Source organism: Salvelinus sp. IW2-2015, linkage group LG2, assembly GCF_002910315.2.
Source record: "Salvelinus sp. IW2-2015 linkage group LG2, ASM291031v2, whole genome shotgun sequence".
NCBI classification, from domain to species: domain Eukaryota; kingdom Metazoa; phylum Chordata; class Actinopteri; order Salmoniformes; family Salmonidae; genus Salvelinus; species Salvelinus sp. IW2-2015.
The window spans coordinates 24836479-24859940 of NC_036839.1; the positions used below are offsets into that span (position 1 = coordinate 24836479).

The 23462-nt window shown below is 42.0% G+C and overlaps 1 protein-coding gene across 1 annotated transcript in view; it reads left to right on the forward strand.

Moving 5' to 3' along the window:
- Window positions 1-23462, forward strand: part of lrp1bb (low density lipoprotein receptor-related protein 1Bb) — a 393420-nt gene that overhangs the window by 257697 nt on the left and 112261 nt on the right. The window contains exons 36-44 of the mRNA XM_070446279.1: window positions 2129-2263; window positions 2481-2610; window positions 3400-3526; window positions 3714-3865; window positions 4153-4277; window positions 8555-8929; window positions 15185-15374; window positions 17095-17299; window positions 21456-21648. Of these exons, the coding sequence (XP_070302380.1) occupies window positions 2129-2263; window positions 2481-2610; window positions 3400-3526; window positions 3714-3865; window positions 4153-4277; window positions 8555-8929; window positions 15185-15374; window positions 17095-17299; window positions 21456-21648 (1632 nt within the window). The remainder of the gene's footprint in view (window positions 1-2128; window positions 2264-2480; window positions 2611-3399; window positions 3527-3713; window positions 3866-4152; window positions 4278-8554; window positions 8930-15184; window positions 15375-17094; window positions 17300-21455; window positions 21649-23462) is intronic.

A 23462-nucleotide genomic window follows, 5' to 3' on the forward strand; every position in this document is an offset into this window, starting at 1 on the left:
ATACGTTGAATTTGTACCTCTAAAACAATGTCAGATCTTCAACGATATATAGAAGATCAAATGTATCTATATACAGCTACTCTTTGTTCTCCCATCCAGGATTTTAACCAAACCCTGCTTAGCTATGATATTTGTCACTAAATATTACTAATGTGCTGTCATGAGAATGATTGTTGAGAGAGCTCCACTTAAAAACGAAATACTGTAGATTCACTGTTGCTATCAAAGTAATTTTACCAGAGCAAATTAAATGTGACCATACTTTATCACTCATATACGTATCATCAATGATGTTATTTAGGCCTATATAGTATTTGCAAAGTCATCAACAGCTATTATTATAATTCAACCCAAAACTCTACTAAAAATAGACAATACAATAGGCCAATGGTTTCAAGCTCTGATTCATTTCAAATGTAACGATATTTCGTGATATTGTTTTTGGTTGTCAACTTAGATTTCTGGTTGCGATGGAGACGTGAATCCAACATATCAATTATTAATTTGTAAACAAAATGGAATTAAAGTCAGGTTAAGTCAGTGGCACAGATGGCACTATCCAAGCAGAATATAAATCTCCTGCAAATGTTGATATTTGGTTGCGTTGACAACCAAAAACAATTTTTAATATCACTTTTGAAGTACAATAAGTAGTACTTTTAATGTAATCTCAACTGCAATCCAGATCATGTGTTTGTGCCATTACATGAAGCAGATTGAGAACCCATGAATCTGTTGTAGAAATAAACAACATATCTGACGTAGTCCCATTTGAACTTTTTGCTGTGCTTTGAAATGGTTGTCATGAAAGCGCAGTGATAGACATTTGGATGACAACTAACTTTTGGCTTTCTTTTTGAGTGGGTGAATATAGGTTGTAACCTCATTGATCAACGTCTCAACCAAATATTACCCAATTATCCACGTTGAAATGACGTGGTGTGTCCAGTGGGATGAAGGTATGGCAGAAAATAAGTGTTGCAAGGCAGCAGTTCCCACAGTACGGAAAGCTCAAAGACAGTGGATGTCAGAAATATCTCAGAGACCCTGAATGTCAATGGTAATCTTGATGTGCGACAGCTTGCATTTTAGGAAATTAGGAAACTAGTCTAAAGCTAAAAACTTCAAATCTTAAACCTTAGGTAAAATTAGTTTTAGGCTTTTGTATGCATAAGGTCCTGGTTGCCCTCCCCTTTGTTGCTGTTATACAGGTGAACATGCACCCAGCTAAGCACAGAGTCAACCAGCAACAGCAGCGGTGGATAGCTCACACATACAATTTGCATATCATTATGAAGCAGGTCATTGGTGCGTAAAAAAGATGAAAGCCTTCCAGCTGGATCCTGTCACATGTAAGATATGTGTTAACGGAGTGTGAATTCTGTATAAACAGGAGGGTGCAAATAAACACATAACGCTGCCTATCCTCCCAACAACCTGGGCCCACTGAACTGACAGGCAAATAACRAAATGTACTTAAGGCTTTAAGGCTGGACTCGGAAATGAATGACTTTGTATTTCATCCTGTTGTATATGAAATAGAGTTATAATCAGAAAGGGTCATAACATTTTAGATGCTATGTTTTACATATGSAATTTATTTTCCAATAAAACCTGGTATACAATAGCCTTTTCATGTCCCGATGTTGCATTTCAACAAGGAAATAAGGTCTGAGTGTATATGTGAACAATAATCATAATTTACATCCCCATTTTGTGAAATGGAGCATGTAGTTGTAATAATAATAAGCTTACTTCCATAAAAACACTAACATTAATAGGGAGGCTATGTTATGTGCCTACATTTTCCACAATAGTACAAAAAGATCATGTCCACACACTTGGAATTGAGGTGAAATGTATTACTGACGAGCTCAAGTTTACACATGACTACTAAAGAATACCAAAAGTTTGCAGTCTATGCACCAACTAACATACTGTAGAATACCACAAGTGTGCAGTCTATGCACCAACTAACATACTGTAGAATACCACAAGTGTGCAGTCTATGCACCAACTAACATACTGTAGAATACCACAAGTGTGCAGTCTATGCACCAACTAACATACTGTAGAATACCACAAGTGTGCAGTTATTTCTCTTACTTTTTTTCTTACCATTCCACAGGTAATGACACAGTGTACTGGACAGACATGGGCCTGAACACAATCTCCAGAGCCAAGAGGGATCAGACCTGGAGGGAGGACATCATTACCACGGGCATCAGCAGGGTAGAGGGCATCGCAGTGGACTGGATCGCTGGTCAGTATCGTCTTCTGTAAAATGTACAAAATGTCTTCTCACTTTAAGCGGTGCTATGTGGATATACAGTACCTTCATCAAACATTTCCTGAGATTTTATCTCGATGTGACTAACCTGTATAAATAAAGGTATGCATTTAAACTATTGTAACACTGTCCTTTATACAACTGTTCTTTGTACAACTCTAATACCAGTATCTTTGTGTTCCTCCCACAGGTAACCTTTACTGGACAGACCATGGTTTCAACCTCATAGAGATTGCCCGTCTTAGTGGTGCCTACCGTTCTGTAGTCATCTCCGAGGGACTCGACCAACCTAGAGCCATTGCTGTTCATCCACAGAAAGGGTGTGTGTGTGTGTGTGTGTGTGTGTGTGTGTGTGTGTGTGTGTGTGTGTGTGTGTGTGTGTGTGTGTGTGTGTGTGTGTGTGTGTGTGTGTGTGTGTGTGTGTGTGTGTGTGTGTGTGTGTGTGTGTGTGTGTGTGTGTGTGTGTGTGTGTGTGTGTGTGTGTGTGTGTGTGTGTGTGTGTAAGATGAATGGGTAACAGACAGTCACTAAGAAGAGATCAAGTTGAAAATGGGCAGAGGAAATGGAAATGTTTTTGACCAGCAGGGAGTGAAATGAGTCAGACAGCCTTGACCACCTCCAGAAAGAGATCAAGATGTTGCTGGATAATAATCATTGGGTCATACTGCTGTTTCTGGACTGAAAATAGATCATGTAGCAGATGAAGGCCAACTGATGTCATTAGGCTTACCAGTAGGAACATGTCCCCTGCATTGATGTTTGTTTTGTGCAGTGCAGTATGATTCATTTTAAGTTTGCCACTAAACTTTCATGATCTGGTGTTGACACGGTGTGAAATGCCTACTGTAAGAAGAGCTTTGTGGAGAACTAAATTGTAACAATATATGATTCCACTTGCATAGCCTCTGATAACTTTGGTATCACATTAGATCACACAATTTGTCCTTTCAGATCTGTTCCAATTGTCCAACCAGTTGGATGTTAATAATTTATGTGGGTTTGCCACTCTGCCCTCTCTATTTCTCTCTCTCCCCACCCTCTCCCCACCCTCTCGCTCTCTCTCGCTCTCTCCCTCTATCTATCACCCACCCTCTATCTATCTGTCTCAGGTATCTGTTTTGGACAGAATGGGGCCAGGGCCCCTGCATAGGTCGAGCCCGTCTAGACGGCTCCGATCAGGTCACCCTGGTCAACTCTGGCATTACCTGGCCCAATGGGATCTCCATAGACTATGAGGTACAGTACCAGACACCTCCTGATCATTCATGTCCTATTAGCTCTGATCCATCCACCTCATCCTAAAGTAGTTTCATACCCGCATCCTATCCTCATCCTTCTTTGTGTGGAAATAATGTACCCAATGTACCCCCATAAGAGGATAGGGGGATAGTCTGGTGATGTGCATTTTCAAATTACTTTCCAGGAAAATAGATTATACTGGTGTGATGCCCGCACCGACAAGATAGAGAGGATCAACCTTGAGACGGGTGAGAGCAGGGAGATTGTACTGTCAGCGGCCAACGTAGACCTCTTTTCCGTGGCCGTGTTCGGAGCTTACATCTACTGGTCTGACAGGTAATTTAATAATTCCTTATATGCACACAGATTGGGCTGTAAAGTCTGATCATCTAACCTGGTATTAACCCTTCATCCCAGAGGTCTCAGTATGGAGAACCTAAGCGGAGTATTTTTTACATGAGGGGCACCATATTTATGTAAATGTACTAGCATACCTCAATGTCATTATCAATGACATTTCTGTACGATAAAGTGCTATTGATAAGTACTTTTAAGAATCAAAGAAGAATTAAGAAGAAAGTGTCCTTGATTACTTTTTAAAACCTTTCTCTCTCTGTCCTCAGAGCTCACTCCAACGGTTCTATCCGGCGAGGCTTCAAAAGTGAAGCCAGTGAGGCAGTCACCATGAGAAGTGGTCTCGGGGTCAACCTGAAGGATGTGACAGTCTTCAATAGAGGCCGGGAGAAAGGTTAAGGTTTCAACTTAATGCTCCTTTTGATTCTCACCCATCACTGTCATCAGCAGCATTGTTTCATTTCCTAATCTATGTATTGGTCAAAATCAATTGGGAGCCATCTAGCACAAGGGAAATACAAAACTGCAGTTATAGACAGTGCATGTATAGTACTATACACAAGTGACAACACTATCGTTCAAAAGTTTTAGAACACCTACTCATTCAAGGGTTTTTCTTTATGTTTACTATTTCTACAGTGTAGAATGATAGTGAAGACATCAAAACTATGAAATAACACACATAAAATCATGTAGTAACAAAAAACAAATCCAAAGATATTATTTTATTTGAGATTCTTCAAATAGCCACCCTTTGCATTGATGACAGATTTGCACACGCTTGGCATTCTCTCAACCAGCTTCACCTGGAATGCTTTTCCAACAGTCTTGAAGGAGTTCCCACATATGCTGAGCACTTGTTGGCTGCTTTTATTTCACTCTGCGGTCCGACTCATCTCAAACCATCTCAATTGGGTTGAGTTTGGGTGATTGTGGAGGCCAGGTCATCTGATGCAGCACTCCATCACTCTACTTCTTAGTAAAATAGCCCTTACACAGCCTGGAGGTGTGTTTTGGGTCATTGTCCGGTTGAAAAACAAATGATAGTCCCACTAAGCCCAACCAGATGGGATGGCGTATCGCTGCAGAATGCTGTGGTAGCCATGCTGGTTAAGTGTGCCTTGAATTCAAAATAAATCACTGACAGTGTTACCAGCAAAGCACCTCCACACCATAACACCACCTCCTCCATGCTTTTCGGTGGGAAATACACATGCGGAGATCATCCGTTCACCTACACGGTTGGAACCAAATATCTCAAATTTGGACTCATCAGATCAAAGGACAAATTTCCACCGGTCTAATGTCCATTGCTCATGTTTCTTGGCCCAAGCAAGTCTCTTCTTCTTACTGGTGTCCTTTAGTAGTGGGTTCTTTGCAGCAATTCAACCATGAAGGCCTGATTGAAGCAGTCTCCTCTGAACAGTTGATGCTGAGATGGGTCTGTTACTTGAACTCTGTGAAGCATTTATTTGGGCTGCAATATCTGAGGCTGGTAACTCGAATGAACTTATCCTCTGCAGCAGAGGTAACTCTGGGTCTTCCATTCCTGTGGCGGTACTCATGAGAGCCAGTTTCATCATAGTGCTTGACGGTTTTTGCAACTGTACAAGAAGAAACTTCAAATCAAATTTATTTGTCACATACACATGGTTAGCAGATGTTAATGCGAGTGTAGCGAAAGACACAAAGACACGGCGGTTGGAACCAAAAATCTCCATTTGGACTCATCAGACCAAAGGACAAATTTCCACTGGTCTAATGTCCATTGCTCGTGTTTCTTGGCCCAAGCAAGTCTCTTCTTAGGGCTCCCGAGAGGCGCAGCGGTCTAAAGCACTGCATCCTAGTGCAAGAGGTGTCAATGCAGTCCCTGGTTCAAATCCAGGCTGCTTCACATCCGGCTGTGATTGGGAGTCCCATAGGGCGTTGTCTGAGTTTGACCGGGGTAGGACGTCATTGTAAATAAGAATTTGTTCTAAACTGACTTGCCTGGTTAAATGAAAATACAATAAATAGTGGTTTCTTTGCAGCAATTTCACCACGAAGGCCTGATTCACACAGCCTCCTCTGAACAGTTGATGTTGAGATGTGTCTGTTACTGGAACTCTGTGAAGCATTTATTTGGGCTGCAATTTCTGAGGCTGGTAACTCTAATGAACTTATCCTCTGCAGCAGAGTGTCACGCCCTGACCTTAGAGAGCTGTTTTATTTCTCTATTTGGTTAGGTCAGGGTGTGATTTGGGTGGGCATTCTATGTTTTATATTTCTTTGTTTTTGGCCGAGTGTGGTTCCTAATCAGAGGGAGCTGTCTATCGTTGTCTCTGATTGGGAATCATACTTAGGCAGCCTTTTTCCCACTTAATGTTGTGGGTAATTATTTATTTTCTGTGTGTGTTTGTGTGCACCACGGTTGTGTCACGTTTGTTTCTGTTTACCTGTTATTTTTGTGAAGGTTTCACTAAGATTAAAATAAATGTGGAAATACATGCACGCTGCGCCTTGGCTCATCTATGACAGGGAGTTTGAAGACAGTGAACGTGACGGAATTACCCACCACAAAAAGACCAAGCAGCGTGCGCCAACATGGAGGACGAGCTGTACCGGAGAGGAGATGTTGGCAGGGGACAAGACCTGGTCACGGAAGCCCGAGAGGCAGCTCCCCCCCMAAAAATTGGGGGGGGAACACGGGGAGATTGGCGGAGGTAGAGTTTAGACCTGAGCCAACTCCCCGTGCTTACCGTGGGGAGCGTGTGACTGGTCAGGCACCGTGTTATGCGGTGATGCACACAGTGTCTCCAGTGAGCATTCACAGGCCGGTGCGCTCTGTGCCAGCGCCCCGCATTTGCCGGGTGGAAGTGGGCATCCAGCCAGGACGGGTTGTGCCAGCTCTACGCTCGAGGCCTCCAGTGCGCCTCCACGGCCCAGTGTATCCGGTTCCACGTACCAGGCCTCCAGTATGTCTCTCCAGCCTGGTAAGCCCTGTGGCAGCTCCACGCACCAGGCTTCCAGTACGTCTCCTCAGTCCGGTGAGACCTGTTCCGGCTCCACGTACGAAGCCTCTAGTATGAATCCATGGCATGAAGCCTCCATGATGATCCATGGCTGGAGCCTGTAGTGATGATCCATGACACGAAGCCTCCAGTGATGATCCATGGCCGGAGCCTGTAGTGATGACCCATGGCACGAAGCCTCCAGTGATGATCCATGGCCCGGAGACTGCAGTGAAAATCCAGGGCACGGAGCCTCCAGCGGCGGTCCGCAGTCCGGAGCCTCCAGCTTCGGTCCGCAGTCTGAACCTCCAGCGGCGGTCCGCAGTCCGGAGCCTCCAGTGGGGGTTCCCAATCCAAGCCTCGGCATATTCACGGTGCGGTTCCTACGGCAACGATCCACGGTCCGGAGACTCCGGCGACGATCACGGTCCGGTTCCACGGAAGCGGAGGGATCAGCGTGCGGAGCGGGGCTACGTCCCGAACCGGAGCTGCCACCGGAGATAGATGCCCACCCGGACCCACCCCTATATAGTCAGGTCTTGCGGCCGGAGTCCGCACCTTCTGGGGGGGGGGGGTACTGTCACGCCCTGACCTTAGAGAGACGTTTTATTTTCTCATTTGGTTAGGTCAGGGTGTGATTTGGGGGGCATTCTATGTTTTTATATTTCTTTTTTTTGGCCGATTGTTTCCCATCAAGCGCGTCTATCGTTGTCTCTGATTGGGAATCATACTTAGGCAGCCTTTTTCCCACCTAATGTTGTGGGTAATTATTTATTTTCTGTGTGTGTTTGTGTGCGCCACGGTTGTGTCACGTTTGTTTCTGTTTACCTGTTATTTTTGTGAAGGTTTCACTACGATTAAAAGAAATGTGGAATTACATGCACGCTGCGCCTTGGCTCATCTAAGACAGGGAGTTTGAAGACAGTGAACGTGACACAGAGGTAACTCTGGGTCTTCCTTTCCTGTGGCGGTCCTCATGAGAGCCAGTTTAATCATAGCGTTTGATGGCTTTTGCGACTGCACTTGAAGAAACTTTCAAAGTTCTTAAGATTTGCCGTATTGACTGACCATTGACTGACCATGTCGTTTCTCTTTGCTTATTTGAGCTGTTCTTGCCATAATATGGACTTGGTTTTTTACCAAATGGGGCTCTTCTGTATACCACCCCTACCTTGTCACAACAAAACTTTTGGCTCAAGCGCGTTAAGAAGGAAAGAAATTCCACAAATTKACTTTCAACAAGGCACACCTGTTCATTGAAAGGCATTCCAGGTGACTACCTCATTAAGCTGGTTGAGAGAATGCCAAGAGTGTGCAAAGCTGTCGTMAAGGCAAAGGGTGGCTATTTGAAGAATCTCAAATATAAAATATATTTTAATTTGTTTAACACTTTTTTGGTTTCTACATGATTCTATTTGTGTTATTTCATAGTTTTGATGTCTTCACTTTTTCTACAATTTATAAAATAGTAAAAATAAAGAAAAACCCTTGAATGAGTAGGTGTTCTAAAATGTTGGACTGGTTGTGTGTGTGTGTATATATATATCACACTAGCACTTCTAATTTTGGCACTACAATAAAGATTATCATAACAATGATAACTTCATAACCGTGAAACTAAGTGGAAAGTAAACGGATGTAGAGTAAGTCTTGAACACAGTGTTTGTCTCTGCCACAATAGGTACCAACCCATGTGCCAGGAGCAACGGGGGCTGTCAGCAGCTCTGCTTTCACCTGGGTAGCGGACGTAGGACTTGTTCCTGTGCCCATGGCCACCTGGCAGAAGATGGCTTCGCCTGCGAGCGCTACGAGGGCTACCTGCTCTATTCTGAGAGAACCCTACTGAAGAGCATCCACCTCTCAGACGAGAACGACCTCAACTCGCCCGTCCAGCCCTTCGAGAGGCCCGACTACTTCAAGAACGTCATAGCGCTGACCTTTGATTACCGCCAGAAAACCGGTGGAGGGACCAATCGCATCTTCTTCAGCGACATCCATTTTGGGAATATCCAGATGATTAATGACGACTGGACWGGACGATCTGTCATAGCCGAAAGTGAGTGCTGTATACTTTTTATAGTTTTTGATTGATGTTTTATATTTTGAATTTAATGCATGTCTGTTTATTTACAAGTTTGCATATATAAGTTTATGCCTTACAGAACACATATTTGTATGAGTTTGAAGTACATTCATTTTTTTCCTCAAAATATTGATCTTGTTGTAATGCACCCAGCAAACCAAAATTGGGTCTGTAAAAGTTCCCAGAACATTCATTATATCACGGCAAATGTGCTCATGGCACAAACAGTGTCCAGTCATGCCAAAAGTGTGTGATTGCGGCCCACAATTCGGGGTGTTCCTGCATGTCTGCAGGAACCCCCCTCGAGCATCCCATTGGTTCCTGCATGAACGCCCCTCCTCGAGCATCCCATTGGTTAGTGCATAAACGCCCCCATCGAGCACGCCATCTTCATGCTTGTGAGTCTTTTGATACACTACATTTTTCCTGATTGTCTATGCGATTAAAATGTGGGTCAAAAGGGGGAAAAAAGTATTATCTGAGCTTTTCAGGGGCGAAGTACAGTACCATTGTGCTAGCTAGCTACCTTTCCCGTTTGCTGTTTTACTGGAGTCCTAGTTAACTAACTCGCTAGCACCTAGTGTCCTTCACTAACGCCTGCCGAATGCCTGCCCTCGCCATCGTTAACAGAACTGCGCTGGAAAACAGTGCCTGACAGGCAGGAGAAAAGGACACTGTCCACTGTTGCCCTAGCTAGCTGGCTACCGTTGTCACCTCTTTTTCTGTGGGTATATCTCCGGTTGGCATCCAACGTTATGTTGCATTACCGTCACCTACGGTACTGTAGCGCTCCCGCCTGTGTACCGGAGTCCTAGCTAAACATTTTCCTGATTGATCATAATTAGACTGAGAAAACCCCCCACAATACCACAGATATCCACTGGTGGTGCAGAGGTTTAATGATCTGGCTGCAGAGCTGAATTTTTTTTTTTTTTTTTACAACTGTGAAATTGCGGCTCAGATATAATCTACTAAAAGAGATGTCTTTTGTTTGTCCAGATTTATAAATCCAGTCTGAAATGCAGAATTCAGGCTAACTGTAAAAAAAAAAACATTGTGTATAAATTGAATGTTAAATTTCAAAAACGCACCCGATATAGTTCTTACTTTAGSATGGTTGATATGGTCCCTCCCAGTCTTATTTATATTATCTGAAAAGCAAAATTGATCCTAGATCAGAACTCATAGTTTTGGATAGTGGAAGTACGCAGCATATGAAATGGGTGAAGTGATGGTGAATCACCCAGTTACCAGTATTTCCCTGGGTTACTTATGTCTAAGAAGGCAAAAAAGGAATCATGGCATTCCTGATTGACCATACTGCCATGGCTACAGTGCCTTCAGAAATTATTTACACCTCTTGACTTTCCAGATGTTGTGTTACAGCCTGAATTTTAAATACATTAAATTGAGATGTTTTGTCAGTGGCCTACACACAATACCCCATAATGTCAAAGTGGAAGTATGTTTTTCAAAATGTTTACAAATGTATTAAGTTAAAAGCTGAAATGTCTTGAGCCAGACACTGAGATAATAATTCACCTTTCGGGAGGACAATAACCTAAAACACAAGGCCAAATCTACACTGGAGTTGCTTACCAGTAGCAGAGTTACAGTTTTGACTTAAATCTACTTGAAAATCTATGGCAATCCTGAAATTGGTTGTCTAGCAATGATCAACAACCAACTTGACAGAGCATTAAGAATTTTGAAAATAATATTTGGCCAATGTTGCAAATCCAGGTGTGGAATGCTCTTAAGAGACTTACCCAGAAAGACTGTAATCACTGCCGAAGGTAGTTCTACATAGTATTGACTCAGGGGTGTGAATACTTATGTAAATTAGATTTCTGTATTTYATTTTCAATAAAAGTGCAAAAATGTCTAAACATGTTTGTCACTTGTAGATGGGTAAGAAAACAATTCCATTTTGAATTCAGGCTGTAACACAACAAAATATGGATAAATAAAGTGTTAAACATATGGTTGTTTGTGTATGATTTAAATGCTGTTCAAATGTCCTATGAATTAAATGTAAATGCCATGTGTGTCTATATCACCTTGTAGTGAGCCTACAATACAGTCCTAAAATCCAATTTTTTTAAATGTTCTGAGGACTTCCAAGACAAGGTCAAATGTATATTGCGTGAATGTCTATGGAATATTATGTTAAACCTAAAACAAATATGCTATGAACATCATAAAAACTGGCTTATTTGGACATTGTGTGAATGTTCTGTGCAACTTTCGTGAATATCACAAGAATAGTCTTCCAACATCCCAGACATCTCTTGTAATGTACCCACACTGTTACCACAACCTAATTAAATGTTTTGGGAACCTTTAAAGAACTCAGAAAGGCTGTTCTGTCAACATTCTTGCAACATCAAAGGAGTGTTTTGTGCACGTTATTTGAATGTCAGCACAACTGGATAGTTTTAGTGTTTTGGGAACCTATCTCCTGTTATATCCCCATAATGTTCCCACAACCTAAAGAAATGTTTTAGGAACTTTTAAATAACATAAAATGTCTTGTTTTGGGAACGTTCTTGTAACGTCAGGTGTTTTTTGCACCCTTAAAGAAACATTATATAATCATCCGCACAACTGGACAGTGTTTGTGTTTTGTACCCACAATGTTCCCACCAGACTGTTCCCACAACCTAATGAAGCATTCTGTGAACCGCTAAAGAACAGATCAAATGTGTTGTGGGAACATTCTTGCAATAATAGGCGAATGTTTTATGCAAACGTATAATCATCAGCACGACTGGACAGTTTTTGTGTTATGATAACATTTGCCACAACCTAACGAATGTTCTGGGAACTTGCACAGAACCAAATTTGGTTTGCTGGGAAAACATTGCTGCTACTGTACATTGTGTAATTGCATTACCTGGAAACCTAATGAGAACTTTTGGGGAATGTTCTTTGGTGGTTGTTGCAAATGTTGTGCATTTTGGGGAATTTTAGGAGAACATTACTTGGATATTTAATTTCAAACATAAAAAAATGTGTTATTAAAAATATTATTTGAATGTTTTTGGGATGTTATCATTCTAATGTGAGATAAAACACTATCTAGAACTTAATGGGAATCTTAGCTAATGTTCTGGGAATGTTCCTTGTTTGCTGGGCAGGGTTCTAAGTCAAGGATGTGAAATTAATGTCCTGCTGTATGATATGAAATCAGGGTCTGCAGCTTGCCTCTCAGCAGCCATTTGTGAAAAGCCATTTGTGGAGAATAAAGTGGCCGCGTCCTTGATGTATTGTGTGGCTTCAATGCATACTCCATCAAGTATAGAGTATTGTAATGGCCACCTCTATTCTTCTTGTCCTAAATGGGACCCATTTAACTGTCAAATAAGATGGTTACAATGGGGGATGTTTTTTAGGTCTTACTATTGATAGAGAAAATTACCCTGCTTTCATTTTCAGCACATTCAGACCAAAACATAAATAAGTGGCCAGAGAGAGTGATACAAGGTATATTGACCACTCTGGCCAGCAGAGCAGCATTTGCAGCTTTCACTACAGGATTAGCTGGCTAAGGTGAGCAGTTTTGCAAGAAACAGCGTCTGCATAAAATAAGCCTGAGTATTTAGGGTATTTGGGGATTAAGTGCATCTATAGGACACATGGGGGCTTGTGAAAATGGCATCTTCCACAGATAAATTCAAAATATCTTTATTTGGCTTGAATAAATAAATTCATAGAGAATGTGAAATAATGTAATTCATAACACATGGACCTTTTTTTAGCCTGCCAGTCAGTCAGTCATTCTAGATGGCAGGAGAAGAGGCATCAGAGCCCTTGTCTGTCCTCCCTCTCTAACCCACTCAATCTGGGCTAGATAAGGCTGAGTGGAGGCAGATGAGCAGGGAAAGCCTCTGTTCTGCACGCTTAGCATCTTCTGCCTCTCTCTAAAGTCTCCTCTGAGATGGGAGCTCAAGTCACTCACTCACCCCTCATATTCTGGGAGAACAGTGGGAGTCCACTGATCCACGTCCCCACCATGTTCTACTGTTGGCAAAACTGACAGACAGACAGACAGACAGACAGACAGACAGAGTGACTGGAGAGAGATTATTTATTTTGGCTTTGACCAAGAGGAGCTATTGTCATTTTTAAAAGAAGCGCTTAATAAAGAAAGTTATGTGGCTGGCAAATATCAAGTTGGTCTATGTGTTTGATATCCTTCTCTGCACCTCTTTGTGTAATTGGTTGTCCTCTATCCATGCCTAGCCTGTTCAGGTGTAGAGTTGGCGTGATTAATTTAGCACTAAAGCATCCATTGCCTTTATTTTAGCTTAGCTACTATTATTATTTAACTCACTGGTCATAGTTGGTTGGATTCAGGACTCTGGTTATTCGTCTAAACAATTATCAAATTCAGACTCTCCATCCTCTCCACCCTCTCCGTCTCCTTTACCGTCTTCTCTACCTCCATCTCCTATCCCTCTTCTCCCCCTTCTCTCCTTCTTCTCCACAAAGTTTTACTGCTTACCCTGTCATTGAAGAAGGGTGAAGATGTTAATCATCCATATTTCCCTAATGAAACTCCACGTCCTCCATTAATTACTCCCTGGCCACTCCCAACGATTTCCAGAAAACCAAGCTGTCAGTCGCCTTTTATTGCAAACAATTAATTAGCAATCGAGCTGACTCAGATAGTGCCTTGAGTATTATGTATGTATGGTTTATGGCTTCTAGAAAGCACTGGATTCAGCACGTATCTCCAGAATTGATCACATGTTCACCATTAAGACCAATTAAACACTCCATCCAGAGGAGATTGTAGAGTATATGTGCCATTGAGTTGGCGTTATAGGATAGAATTAAGGTGTTCATGTTTTATCCAAGCACCTTACCAATGGTTCAGTAAAAATGCCAGATGTTTTAGTGCAAAGCAAGGACAGAAATATGTGTGCTTTGTCCTGTTAGGACAAACATGTTCTTTATGTTTGTCCTAGTACTCTGATCAACCCTATTTTCATGCCAAGCACATACTGTATCTGTATCTATTTATTTGATTTAATGTGGTATTTTTGGTCACTTTTGAATTGCCATTCAAATATCCCTGCTCACTAAGATAACAGTAGAAATTCAATCAATGAATGAGACACCTGGAATATGTCAACTCAATATTTTTTCAGTTGATGTATGAACAACAACGGTTCTTGGCAGAGACTCCCCAATGCCCTGTATGGATATATGGATTTCAGTTTACTTCGTATTTTCCTGGAATTATGTTTGTTTGGACTTGTCAATGTCTATCAGCTGTGCCAGTGGCATCAGATGCACTGCGTGTATTACGGGTGATTAATGCCTCGTATATTCCGTTTAAAGGTGCAATATGCAGAAATCGATCAGCCGTTTCCTGGTTGCTAATATTTGAATAGTTCGCCTAATTTCAGTTTATGCGACAAAACAAGCACTTAGAGAATAATTGTACCATCTAAACTGCTGTGAAATATATTTTCAGGAACCAAAAATATTGTATTTTCAGCTGTTTGAAGCTTGTGTACAAAACCGAAAGTAAAAGACGCAATAACAAAACTTAAAGGGAGCATTGAAATAGCTCACATAGAACAGATCTACAGTGTCTTAGACTTGCTTTCATTGCAAATTACAGTTCTATAACTCCAATTTCTATGTGAATTTGGTCGGGTTGGCCAAAAAGTTACCTATTGCAGCTTTAAGTATTTCCAATGAGCAGGTGGATGTGACATTGGTGGATTTGTCATTATATTACACAATGTGCAGAGTTTATATTGTGTGTGTGCAGGAGTTACAATGAATTCAACTTTGTGGCTGTAATTCCCTACACCAGTGTTTTCCAACTTCAGCCCTTGAGTACCCCCAACAACACACATTTTTGTTGTAGCCCCAGACAAACTCACATGATTCAACTCATTAACGGTTGATCAGGTGTGCTTTTCCGGGGCTGCAACAAAATTGTGTGCTGTTGGGGGTACTCGAGGACCAGAGTAGGGAAACACTGCCCTACACTGCAAATGACAGAAGCATGGTGGTATGTGCAAGTTAACGTTTCATCTAAAAAAAACATTGGCTTTGTTCTGTCCACCTGTATCAGTAGAGTCAAATGTACTGCATGTATTACCAGTTGATTAATGCCATGTCCATTACATGTTAGAATTTACAATGAATTAGTGGAGGCTGGATGGTTGGATGATCATGGTGACGCTCATGTCTGTGTACCCCCAGATGTGGGTTCAGTGGAGGGGTTGGCGTACCACCGTGCCTGGGACACTCTGTACTGGACCAGCTCTACCACCTCCAGCATCACCAGGCACAGCGTGGACCAAAGCCGGCCCGGTTCCTTCAGCAGAGACGCTGTGGTCACACTCTCTGAAGACGACCACCCCCATGTCCTCGCCCTGAATGAGTGCCAAAAGTATGTGGTTCTGGTTGTACTCAGTCTCCCAATAACCTGGTATTGCCAACTGCCATGGTCATTGTCACAACATAGGAGTTGGCAAGACAGCACAACCACATCTGGGACCAGGCTGGTCTTTTTAATAGTTTGTTGCTAAATCATATCTGAATTTGTATACCACCCAACTGTAGTTCCGTAGCTACTACTTCAGATGCAGTATGTCATTCTATGCCTGAGGCTATGGTTGTATGCCTTTGCTCAACAGATATATAAGCTCACAATAATATTGGGTGCATTGCAACACAAGACATGCCTCCTTGGACAGAGAGAAATGTATTGCTGTCTTAAGACAATTCCATCTAACTAAGTTAATTTCTTATACAGACCTCAGTGGACTTTTTGTTAGAGCAATCAGTATAATTGTACATGACCCATACAGTATGTATTCAATTCTGTAGAGAAGATTGTATCTCCACGGTGTAGTGAAGGAGAGACATCTAATTGGTTTGACACACTCCCATTTCAAGAAATACTGCCTGCAGTGCTTTCATAATAACTAACAAATGTTCATGTTATATCCATTAAGAAATAAAAGCACGTCTCAATCTACGGTAATTACACGCCAAGAAGGTTATCGCGGAATGCTGACCCAGAGTTCACAAACTAATTAAACTCTTGATCTTAGTGTGTATGCGTTTAGTTCGTAATTTGGCAAGTTTTCAAACAAACTCCAGAATGCTGCTAATTTGAATTTCATCTGCTATAATAAATTAGCACTCTCTGACATATTCTTACTAGCCCCTATGAATCAATACAGACTTTCAATGTTGTAAACATATTCTACTGTAGGGAGTATCCAGGATAACCATATCTAGGCCTATCTCCAAGTTCAACCTTTGCTAAGAACTTCAAAAGTATTGATTGTTTAACTTTGAAACAATCTCTTGTAGTTTGAATGAGGATATAAGCCCTCTACTTTCAGTGCTCAGTATCGTATCTATAACTGTTGTACACTGCAATACAATTCACAGATTCCTTTTATTTAGCAAAACCTACTTCAGATAGATCTTCCATTTATTTACACTCCCACACGATTGTAATTTGTAATATTCTTAGTAGTCAGCTCAAAGAAATGTAAATACACATTCTGTCTAGCATTCATTGAGTAGCAAAACTGAAACTGAGGCAGCGCCTTATCAGAGATGGGAGCTGCAGTAGCTCCTGCAAGGCAATGCTAACACAGCCGACACAAAATGAGGAGCAGATGACAGGTCATGCAGGCCATCGTGAGTTATGGGATCACTAGATAACAGGAGTGACACAACCAGATAGAGCAACAGGCAATATAGAACGGCTGCCTATGAATAATTCTTACAGTGATTAGTGTTTATTTTACCCTACAAAGAAAGGCAAGGAGCTTGACAAGTTACAATTGCAGTCCTATTTAAGCCATCATACACTCCCCTGATTCAATTTCAGAGAACATTTGTTTTGTCCTCCTCACTGAGGGGGTGTAAATATGTCTGAGGGAAAATGTGCATAAAGAGATATCGAATCTGGGTTACATCTGTTTGCAGTGAAGGTGGAAATTGCTTTTAGACTTGAGATAAAAGACTATTAAAAGAAAAAAAACATACTTTTACTATCCATCTTTCCTGTTCCCAGTCAACTGACTTCTTTGAGGTGGTTTCTCAAATGTTCATCTAGTTAATAGTAGGTTTTTGAATGTTTATTTCAGCCTGATGTTCTGGACTAACTGGAACGAGCAGCGTCCCAGTATTATGAGGTCCACCCTGGCAGGAAACAACATGAAGGTGATCGTCAGCACAGACATCCTCACTCCTAACGGACTCACCATCGACCACAAAGCTGAGAAGATCTACTTCTCTGATGGAAGTCTGGGGAAGATAGAGAGGTGTGATTACGACGGCTCACACAGATATGTGAGTATGACCAACATGAGGATTCCATATGTATGCCACTCTTAATGCTATCACAGTTACACTATGTTACACCATGGGCTGGATTACGAAGCACTTTTAATGGAGATTAAGCATGCTTTTTAGTCCAGGACTAGGTTTAATCTGTGTCCTGGAAAACAGCCATAAGGGCTGAACTTAAGTCATAGAATGAATAACATCATGGCATTTTATTAACACGTTCTAATGAATGTCCCCTCTTATCATGCATGACACGCTGCAGCTTGTTTGACTTGGTCTGTAGAAAAGACCACAGAATTTAGACGTATTGATTGAATCTCACTAAGGACCAAAAGTATAGGCAGTTCAAAAAGGCAATTACTTCTTGTTGAACCAACATGTGTTCTGACGTTGTCACGGGCCGTAGCTTTCTATGGAGGAGAGAAATGATATTTGAAACATGGTAGACACAAAGGCAATGATTCTCTGCTGAAATGTCAAAGTATTATGTCCCCTTAAACTGAGATGGGACTCATTTTCTACCCGTTACATTATCTCCCATTCCTGTTGAGCCTGATGGCATTTTAGCCGTAATACAATGGACAGCTTCTGTAATACCTCTCAGCATTCTTTTCATATATTATATCTCAAAAGACAGAGTGAATGGTTTACTTCATTATAGAAGTAATTTCCCTTCAAAAGTAAAGGAGCTCAGAAAGAGGGTCGGTCTAATTTTATCCGTGAGAGGTGCCATGCATAATATATATTCATAGTGGTGAAAATCCAGGATATGTATCCCCAGCATGTAAGGGATTACATTACAATTTGGCTCTCCTCTTTGCCGACGGTTTAAAATTTGTGCTTGACACGATCTATGTGACTGAGGACCTTGACCCATCTCAATTTGTTACCCATATGTTTGCAAAAGCAGGGTTGTGCATCACAAAAGTCACATCCTTTGGGTTCCCGCATTCCCCGCCTGCAGTCTTTCTCCTGCTAATGAAAGCTCACACAGAAGAGCCCTGTGGAGGAGTGGCCGTCACTGTCCCAATTAGAATGTGAAAATTAAGCAGAGCTAACGGATTATCAACAGAGCAGTGGTGGGAGGGAGGGAGAGGGAGAGCTTCCTGCCATTATGTGTGATGGTGTGGTGGCGATGCGGGGCAGTATGGGGGCAGGGTGGTGCAGAGTTGTACTGTATGGCTCCTCCAGCCCAGGGATCTGGGAGTGTCATTACAGCCTGACAGCCAACACTGTGACTGTGTGACACCCCTTTCCCCCCTTCTGCTCTGACAGACATGAGATGAACACAGAGTACAGCGAGCTCTAAAGGCCCACTTGCCCTCCACACTCCACTGTGGCATTTTAAGTGGAGCTGTTGTGTCATTACCCATGCTGACGAAAGCCTAGAGAGCCCGCTTGAGTATGTGATGGGGATAAGATGTTAACACATTCAGGCAGTGAAAAGACAACCTTTTAGATGTGAAGAGACTGAATACTAATTAAGAACTGGTACTCAAGCGTGGTAAGCATGTGGCTATATGATCACTGAATATGATTTTCAAGATTTATGACCATCCCAAATCCCAAAATAATGACAATTTTCTGAATTAAATTGCTTTTGAAGAATGTGATGTTTCAATTTAAAATGTAACCTTTATTTAACTAGGCAAGTCAGTTAAGAACAAATTCTTATTTGCAATGACGGCCTACTGGGGAACAATGGGTTAACTGCCTTGTTCATGGGCAGAATGACAGATGTTTACCATATCAGCCTGGGGATTCAATCCAGCAACCTTTCGGTTACTGGCCCAACGCTCTAACCACTAGGCTACCTGCCGCTCCAAACATGAATTTAATCAGACATTACTAAATTGTGTGACTATTCATATAAATTGACATACTTATAAACATTATTGAGAGCTTAGATATGAGCATTGCAAGTAATAAAGTACTTATGGTATGTTCAATATACTCAGAACATACATATACAGTACCAGTCAAAAGTTTGGACACAACTAGTCATTCAAGGTTTTTTTAAACTATTTTCTACATTGTAGAATAATAATGAAGACATTAAAACTATGAAATAACACATATGGAATCATGTAGTAACCAAAAAAGTGTTAAACAAATCAAAATATATTTTATATTTTAGATATTTTAAAGTAGCCACCCTTTGCCTTGATGACAGCTTTGCACACTCTTGGCATTCCCTCGACCAGATTCCAGATTTTCCAGCAGTTTTGAAGGAGTTCTTACATATGCTGAGCACTTGTTGGCTGCTTTCCCTTTATTCTGTGGTTCAACTCATCCCAAACCATCTCAATTGGGTTGAGGTCGGGTGATTGTGGAGGCCAGATCATCTGATGCAGCGCTCCATTTCTCTCCTTAATCAAATAGCCCTTACACAGCCTGGCGGTGTGCTCGGTCATCGTCCTTTTGAAAAACAAATGACAGTCCCACTAAGGGCAAACCAGATGGGATGGCGCATCGCTGCAGAATGCTGTGGTAGCCATGCTGGATAAGTGTGCCTTGAATTCTAAATAAATGCACAATGCACCCCCCACACCATCACTACTCCTCCACCATGCTTCATGGTGGGAACCACACATGCAGATATCATTCGTTCACCTACTCTGCGTCTCACAAAGACACAGCGGTTGGAACCAAAAATCTCAGATGTGTCTCATCAGACCATAGGACAGATTTCCACAGTCTAATGTCCATGCTTCTCGTGTTTTTTGGCGCAAGTCTCTTCTTCTAATTTGTGTCATTTAGTAGTGGTTTCTTTGCTGCAATTCGACCATGAAGGCCTGATTCACGCTGTGTCCTCTGAACTGTTGATTTTGAGATGTCTGTTACTTGAACTCTGTGAAGCATTTATTTGGGCTGCAATCTGAGGCGCAATTAACTATAATGAACTTATCCTCTGCAGCAGAGGTATCTCTGTGTATTCCTTTCCTGTGTCGCTCTTCATGAGAGCCAGTTTCATCATAGCGCTTGATGGTTTTTGCAATAACACTTGATGAAAATGTTCCGTATTGACTGACCTTCATGTCTTAAAGTAATGATGGACTGTCATTTCTCTTTGCTTATTTGAGCTGATCTTGTCATAATATGGATTTGGTCTTTTACCAAATAGGGTTATCATTTGTATACCACCCCTACCTTAACACAACTGATTGTCTCAAACGTATTAAGAAGGAAAGAAATTCCACAAATGTACTTTTAACAAGGCACACCTGTTCATTGAAATGCATTCCAGATGACTACTTCATGAAGCTGGTTGAGAGAATGCCAAGAGTGTGCAAAGCTGTCATCAAGGCAAAGGGTGGCTACTTTGAAGAATCTGAAATGTAAAATATTTGTTTAACACTTTTTTGGTTACTACATGATTCCATGTGTGCTATTTCATAGTTTTGATGTCTTCACTATTATTCTACAATGTAGAAAATAGTAAAAATAAAGAAAAACCCTTGAATGAGTAGGTGTTTCAACTTTTGACTGGTACTGTACTTTAAGTAGACTCTAAGAGATTTGGAACACAGTAGTATTTAGACCTTGCGTACAAAACTAGCGTCCTCTCTAATCTAATTTATTGTCAATAAGTTCGGTGAAAATCCTTCTGGCGGCCTTGTCGTTTCTCTCTCTCTCTCTCTCTCCTGCTGGCCAGTTGTTTTCCCTGTAACACGTTGGGCTCCTTTAATCAACACCTGTCCTATTAATCCCTGTATGGTAGCAGGGCTAATGTGTTGGTTACAAGCGTGTCCCACTAATGGCTGAGACTACAGAGCTGTAGGAAAGCAGAGTGAGACTCCCGAAGGGAGCCGTCTGTCTGATGTATGCCTGCCTCCCTCTCCACAAGACTGTCATTTACTCTGTCAACATCTGGGTTAAGCACTAACCTCGGGGAGGGGTGTGTGCGTGCTTTTCTGTACAGGGGTTGACGATGCAGAGAATAATTTCCTAGTGCAATCTGTTTTTCAAACAAAATCATTTGATGTTTAGAAGTAACAGATAAGAGGTCTTTGAAAATCATATAATGTGTTTAAGTAGAGTACAAGGAGATAGAGGGTTTAGCTATGGCTTTATATTGGCACTGTAGACATATAACATAGCATTTGATGGCTGCCAAGTTCTGAATGCTTTAACTGATGTACTGCTTTGTAACTTACAGGTCATTGTGAAGTCAGGACCAGGAACGTTCTTTGGCCTGGCTATTTATGGGGAGTTTATCTTTTGGTCAGACTGGGCTCGCAGGGCCGTGCTGAGATCCAACAAGTACACAGGTGGAGAAACAAAGGTACTGCGATCAGACATCCCCCACCAGCCCATGGGAATCATCGCTGTAGCAAACGACACCAACAGCTGTGAGTATTCTCCCTGGAATTACTTATCTCAAAGAGAAAGAGACTGTTTGTGAATGTTTTATTTGTATGTGTGAGTGTGTGGAAGCCTGAGCTGTGCATACACRTATATACAGTGCCTTCGGAAAGTGTAAAGAACCCTTGACTTTTTTCAMATTTTGTTACATTACAGCCTATTTTTTTTCCTCATCAATCTACACACAATATCCCATAATGGCATAGCAAAAACAGGTTTTTAGAAATTGTAGGTAATTTATAAAAAATATAAAAATGAAATATCACATTTAGATTATTATTCAGACCCTTTATTCAGTTCTTGGTTGAAGCACCTTTGGCATCGAGTCTTCATGGGTATGACGCTACAAGCTTGGCATACCTGTATTTGGGGTGTTTCTCCCATTCTTCTCTGCATATCCTCTCTATCTCTGTCAGTTGGATGGGGAGTGTTGCTGCACAGCTATTTTCAGGTCTCTCCAGATATGTTAGACTGGGTTCAAGTCCGGGCTCTGGCTTGGCCACTCAAGAACCTTCAGAAACTTGTCCCGAAGCCACTCCTGTTTGGTCTTGGCTGTGTGCTTAGGGTTGTTGTCCTGTTGGAAGGTGAACCTTTGCCCCAGTCCCACTGAGGTCCTGAGTGCTCTGGAGCAGGTTTTCATCAAGGTTCTCTCGTTCATCTTTGCCTCGATCCTGACTAGTCTCCCAGTCCCTGCCGCTGAAAAACATCCCCACAGCATGATGCTGCCACCACCATTATTCAACGTAGTGATGGTGTGAGGAAGTGGAGGCTCCTCAGAGGAGGAGGACCATCCTCAGTGAGTTTCACAATTTTTTACATTTTAAAACATTTAAAAGTGATCCTTTTTAGATAAAACTATACTAAATATAATCACGTCACCAAATCATTTATTAAAACACACTATTTTGCAAAGAAGGTCTACAGTATCCTCAACAGCACTGTAGGGTAGCATCATGGTGTAGCCAGAGGACAGCTAGCTTCCGTCCTCTGAGTACATTGACTTCAATATAAAACCTAGGAGGCTCGTGGTTCTCACCCCCTTCCATAGACTTTTATTTATAAAAAAAAAAATTGGGGGGGGGTTACCCCTTTTTCTCCCTAATTTCCTGGTATCCAATTGATAGTTACAGTCCTGTCCCATCTCTGAAACCTCCGTACGGACTCAGGAGAGGCGAAGGTCGAGAGCCATTGTCCTCCGAAACACAACCCAGCCAAGCCGCACTGCTTTTTGACACAACACCCGCTTAACCCGGAAGCCAGCCTTACCAATGTGTCGGAGGAAGCACCGTACACTTAGCGACCGTGTCAGTGTGCATTGCGCCCGGCCCGCCACTGGAGTCGCTAGTGGGCGATGGGACGGGAACATCCCTGCCTGCCAAACCCTGCCCTAACCCGGACGACGCTGGGCCAATAGTGCACCGCCCCATGAGTCTCCCAGTCGTGGATGGCTGCAACAGAGAACTGGACTCGAACCAGGTAGACCACTGCGCCACTCGGGAGGCCCTTTTTATAGACTTGCACAGTAATTATGAAAGGTTGGAGGATGTCCTCCGGAAGTTCTCCAACCTATCAGAGCTCTTGTAGCATGAACTGACATGTTGTCCACCCAATCAAAGGATCAGAGAATGGATCTAGTACTGAAAGAATAAGCTACAGCTAGCTAGCACTGCAGTGCATAACGTGGTGAGTAGTTGACTCAAAGAGAGAGAAAGAAAAAAGTTTATCAGTTTTGAGCAAATTAATTTCTTCCTAAATGAAGGAGAAGCAAGAGAGAAAGAGAGAGATTTCATCTTTTTTTTTT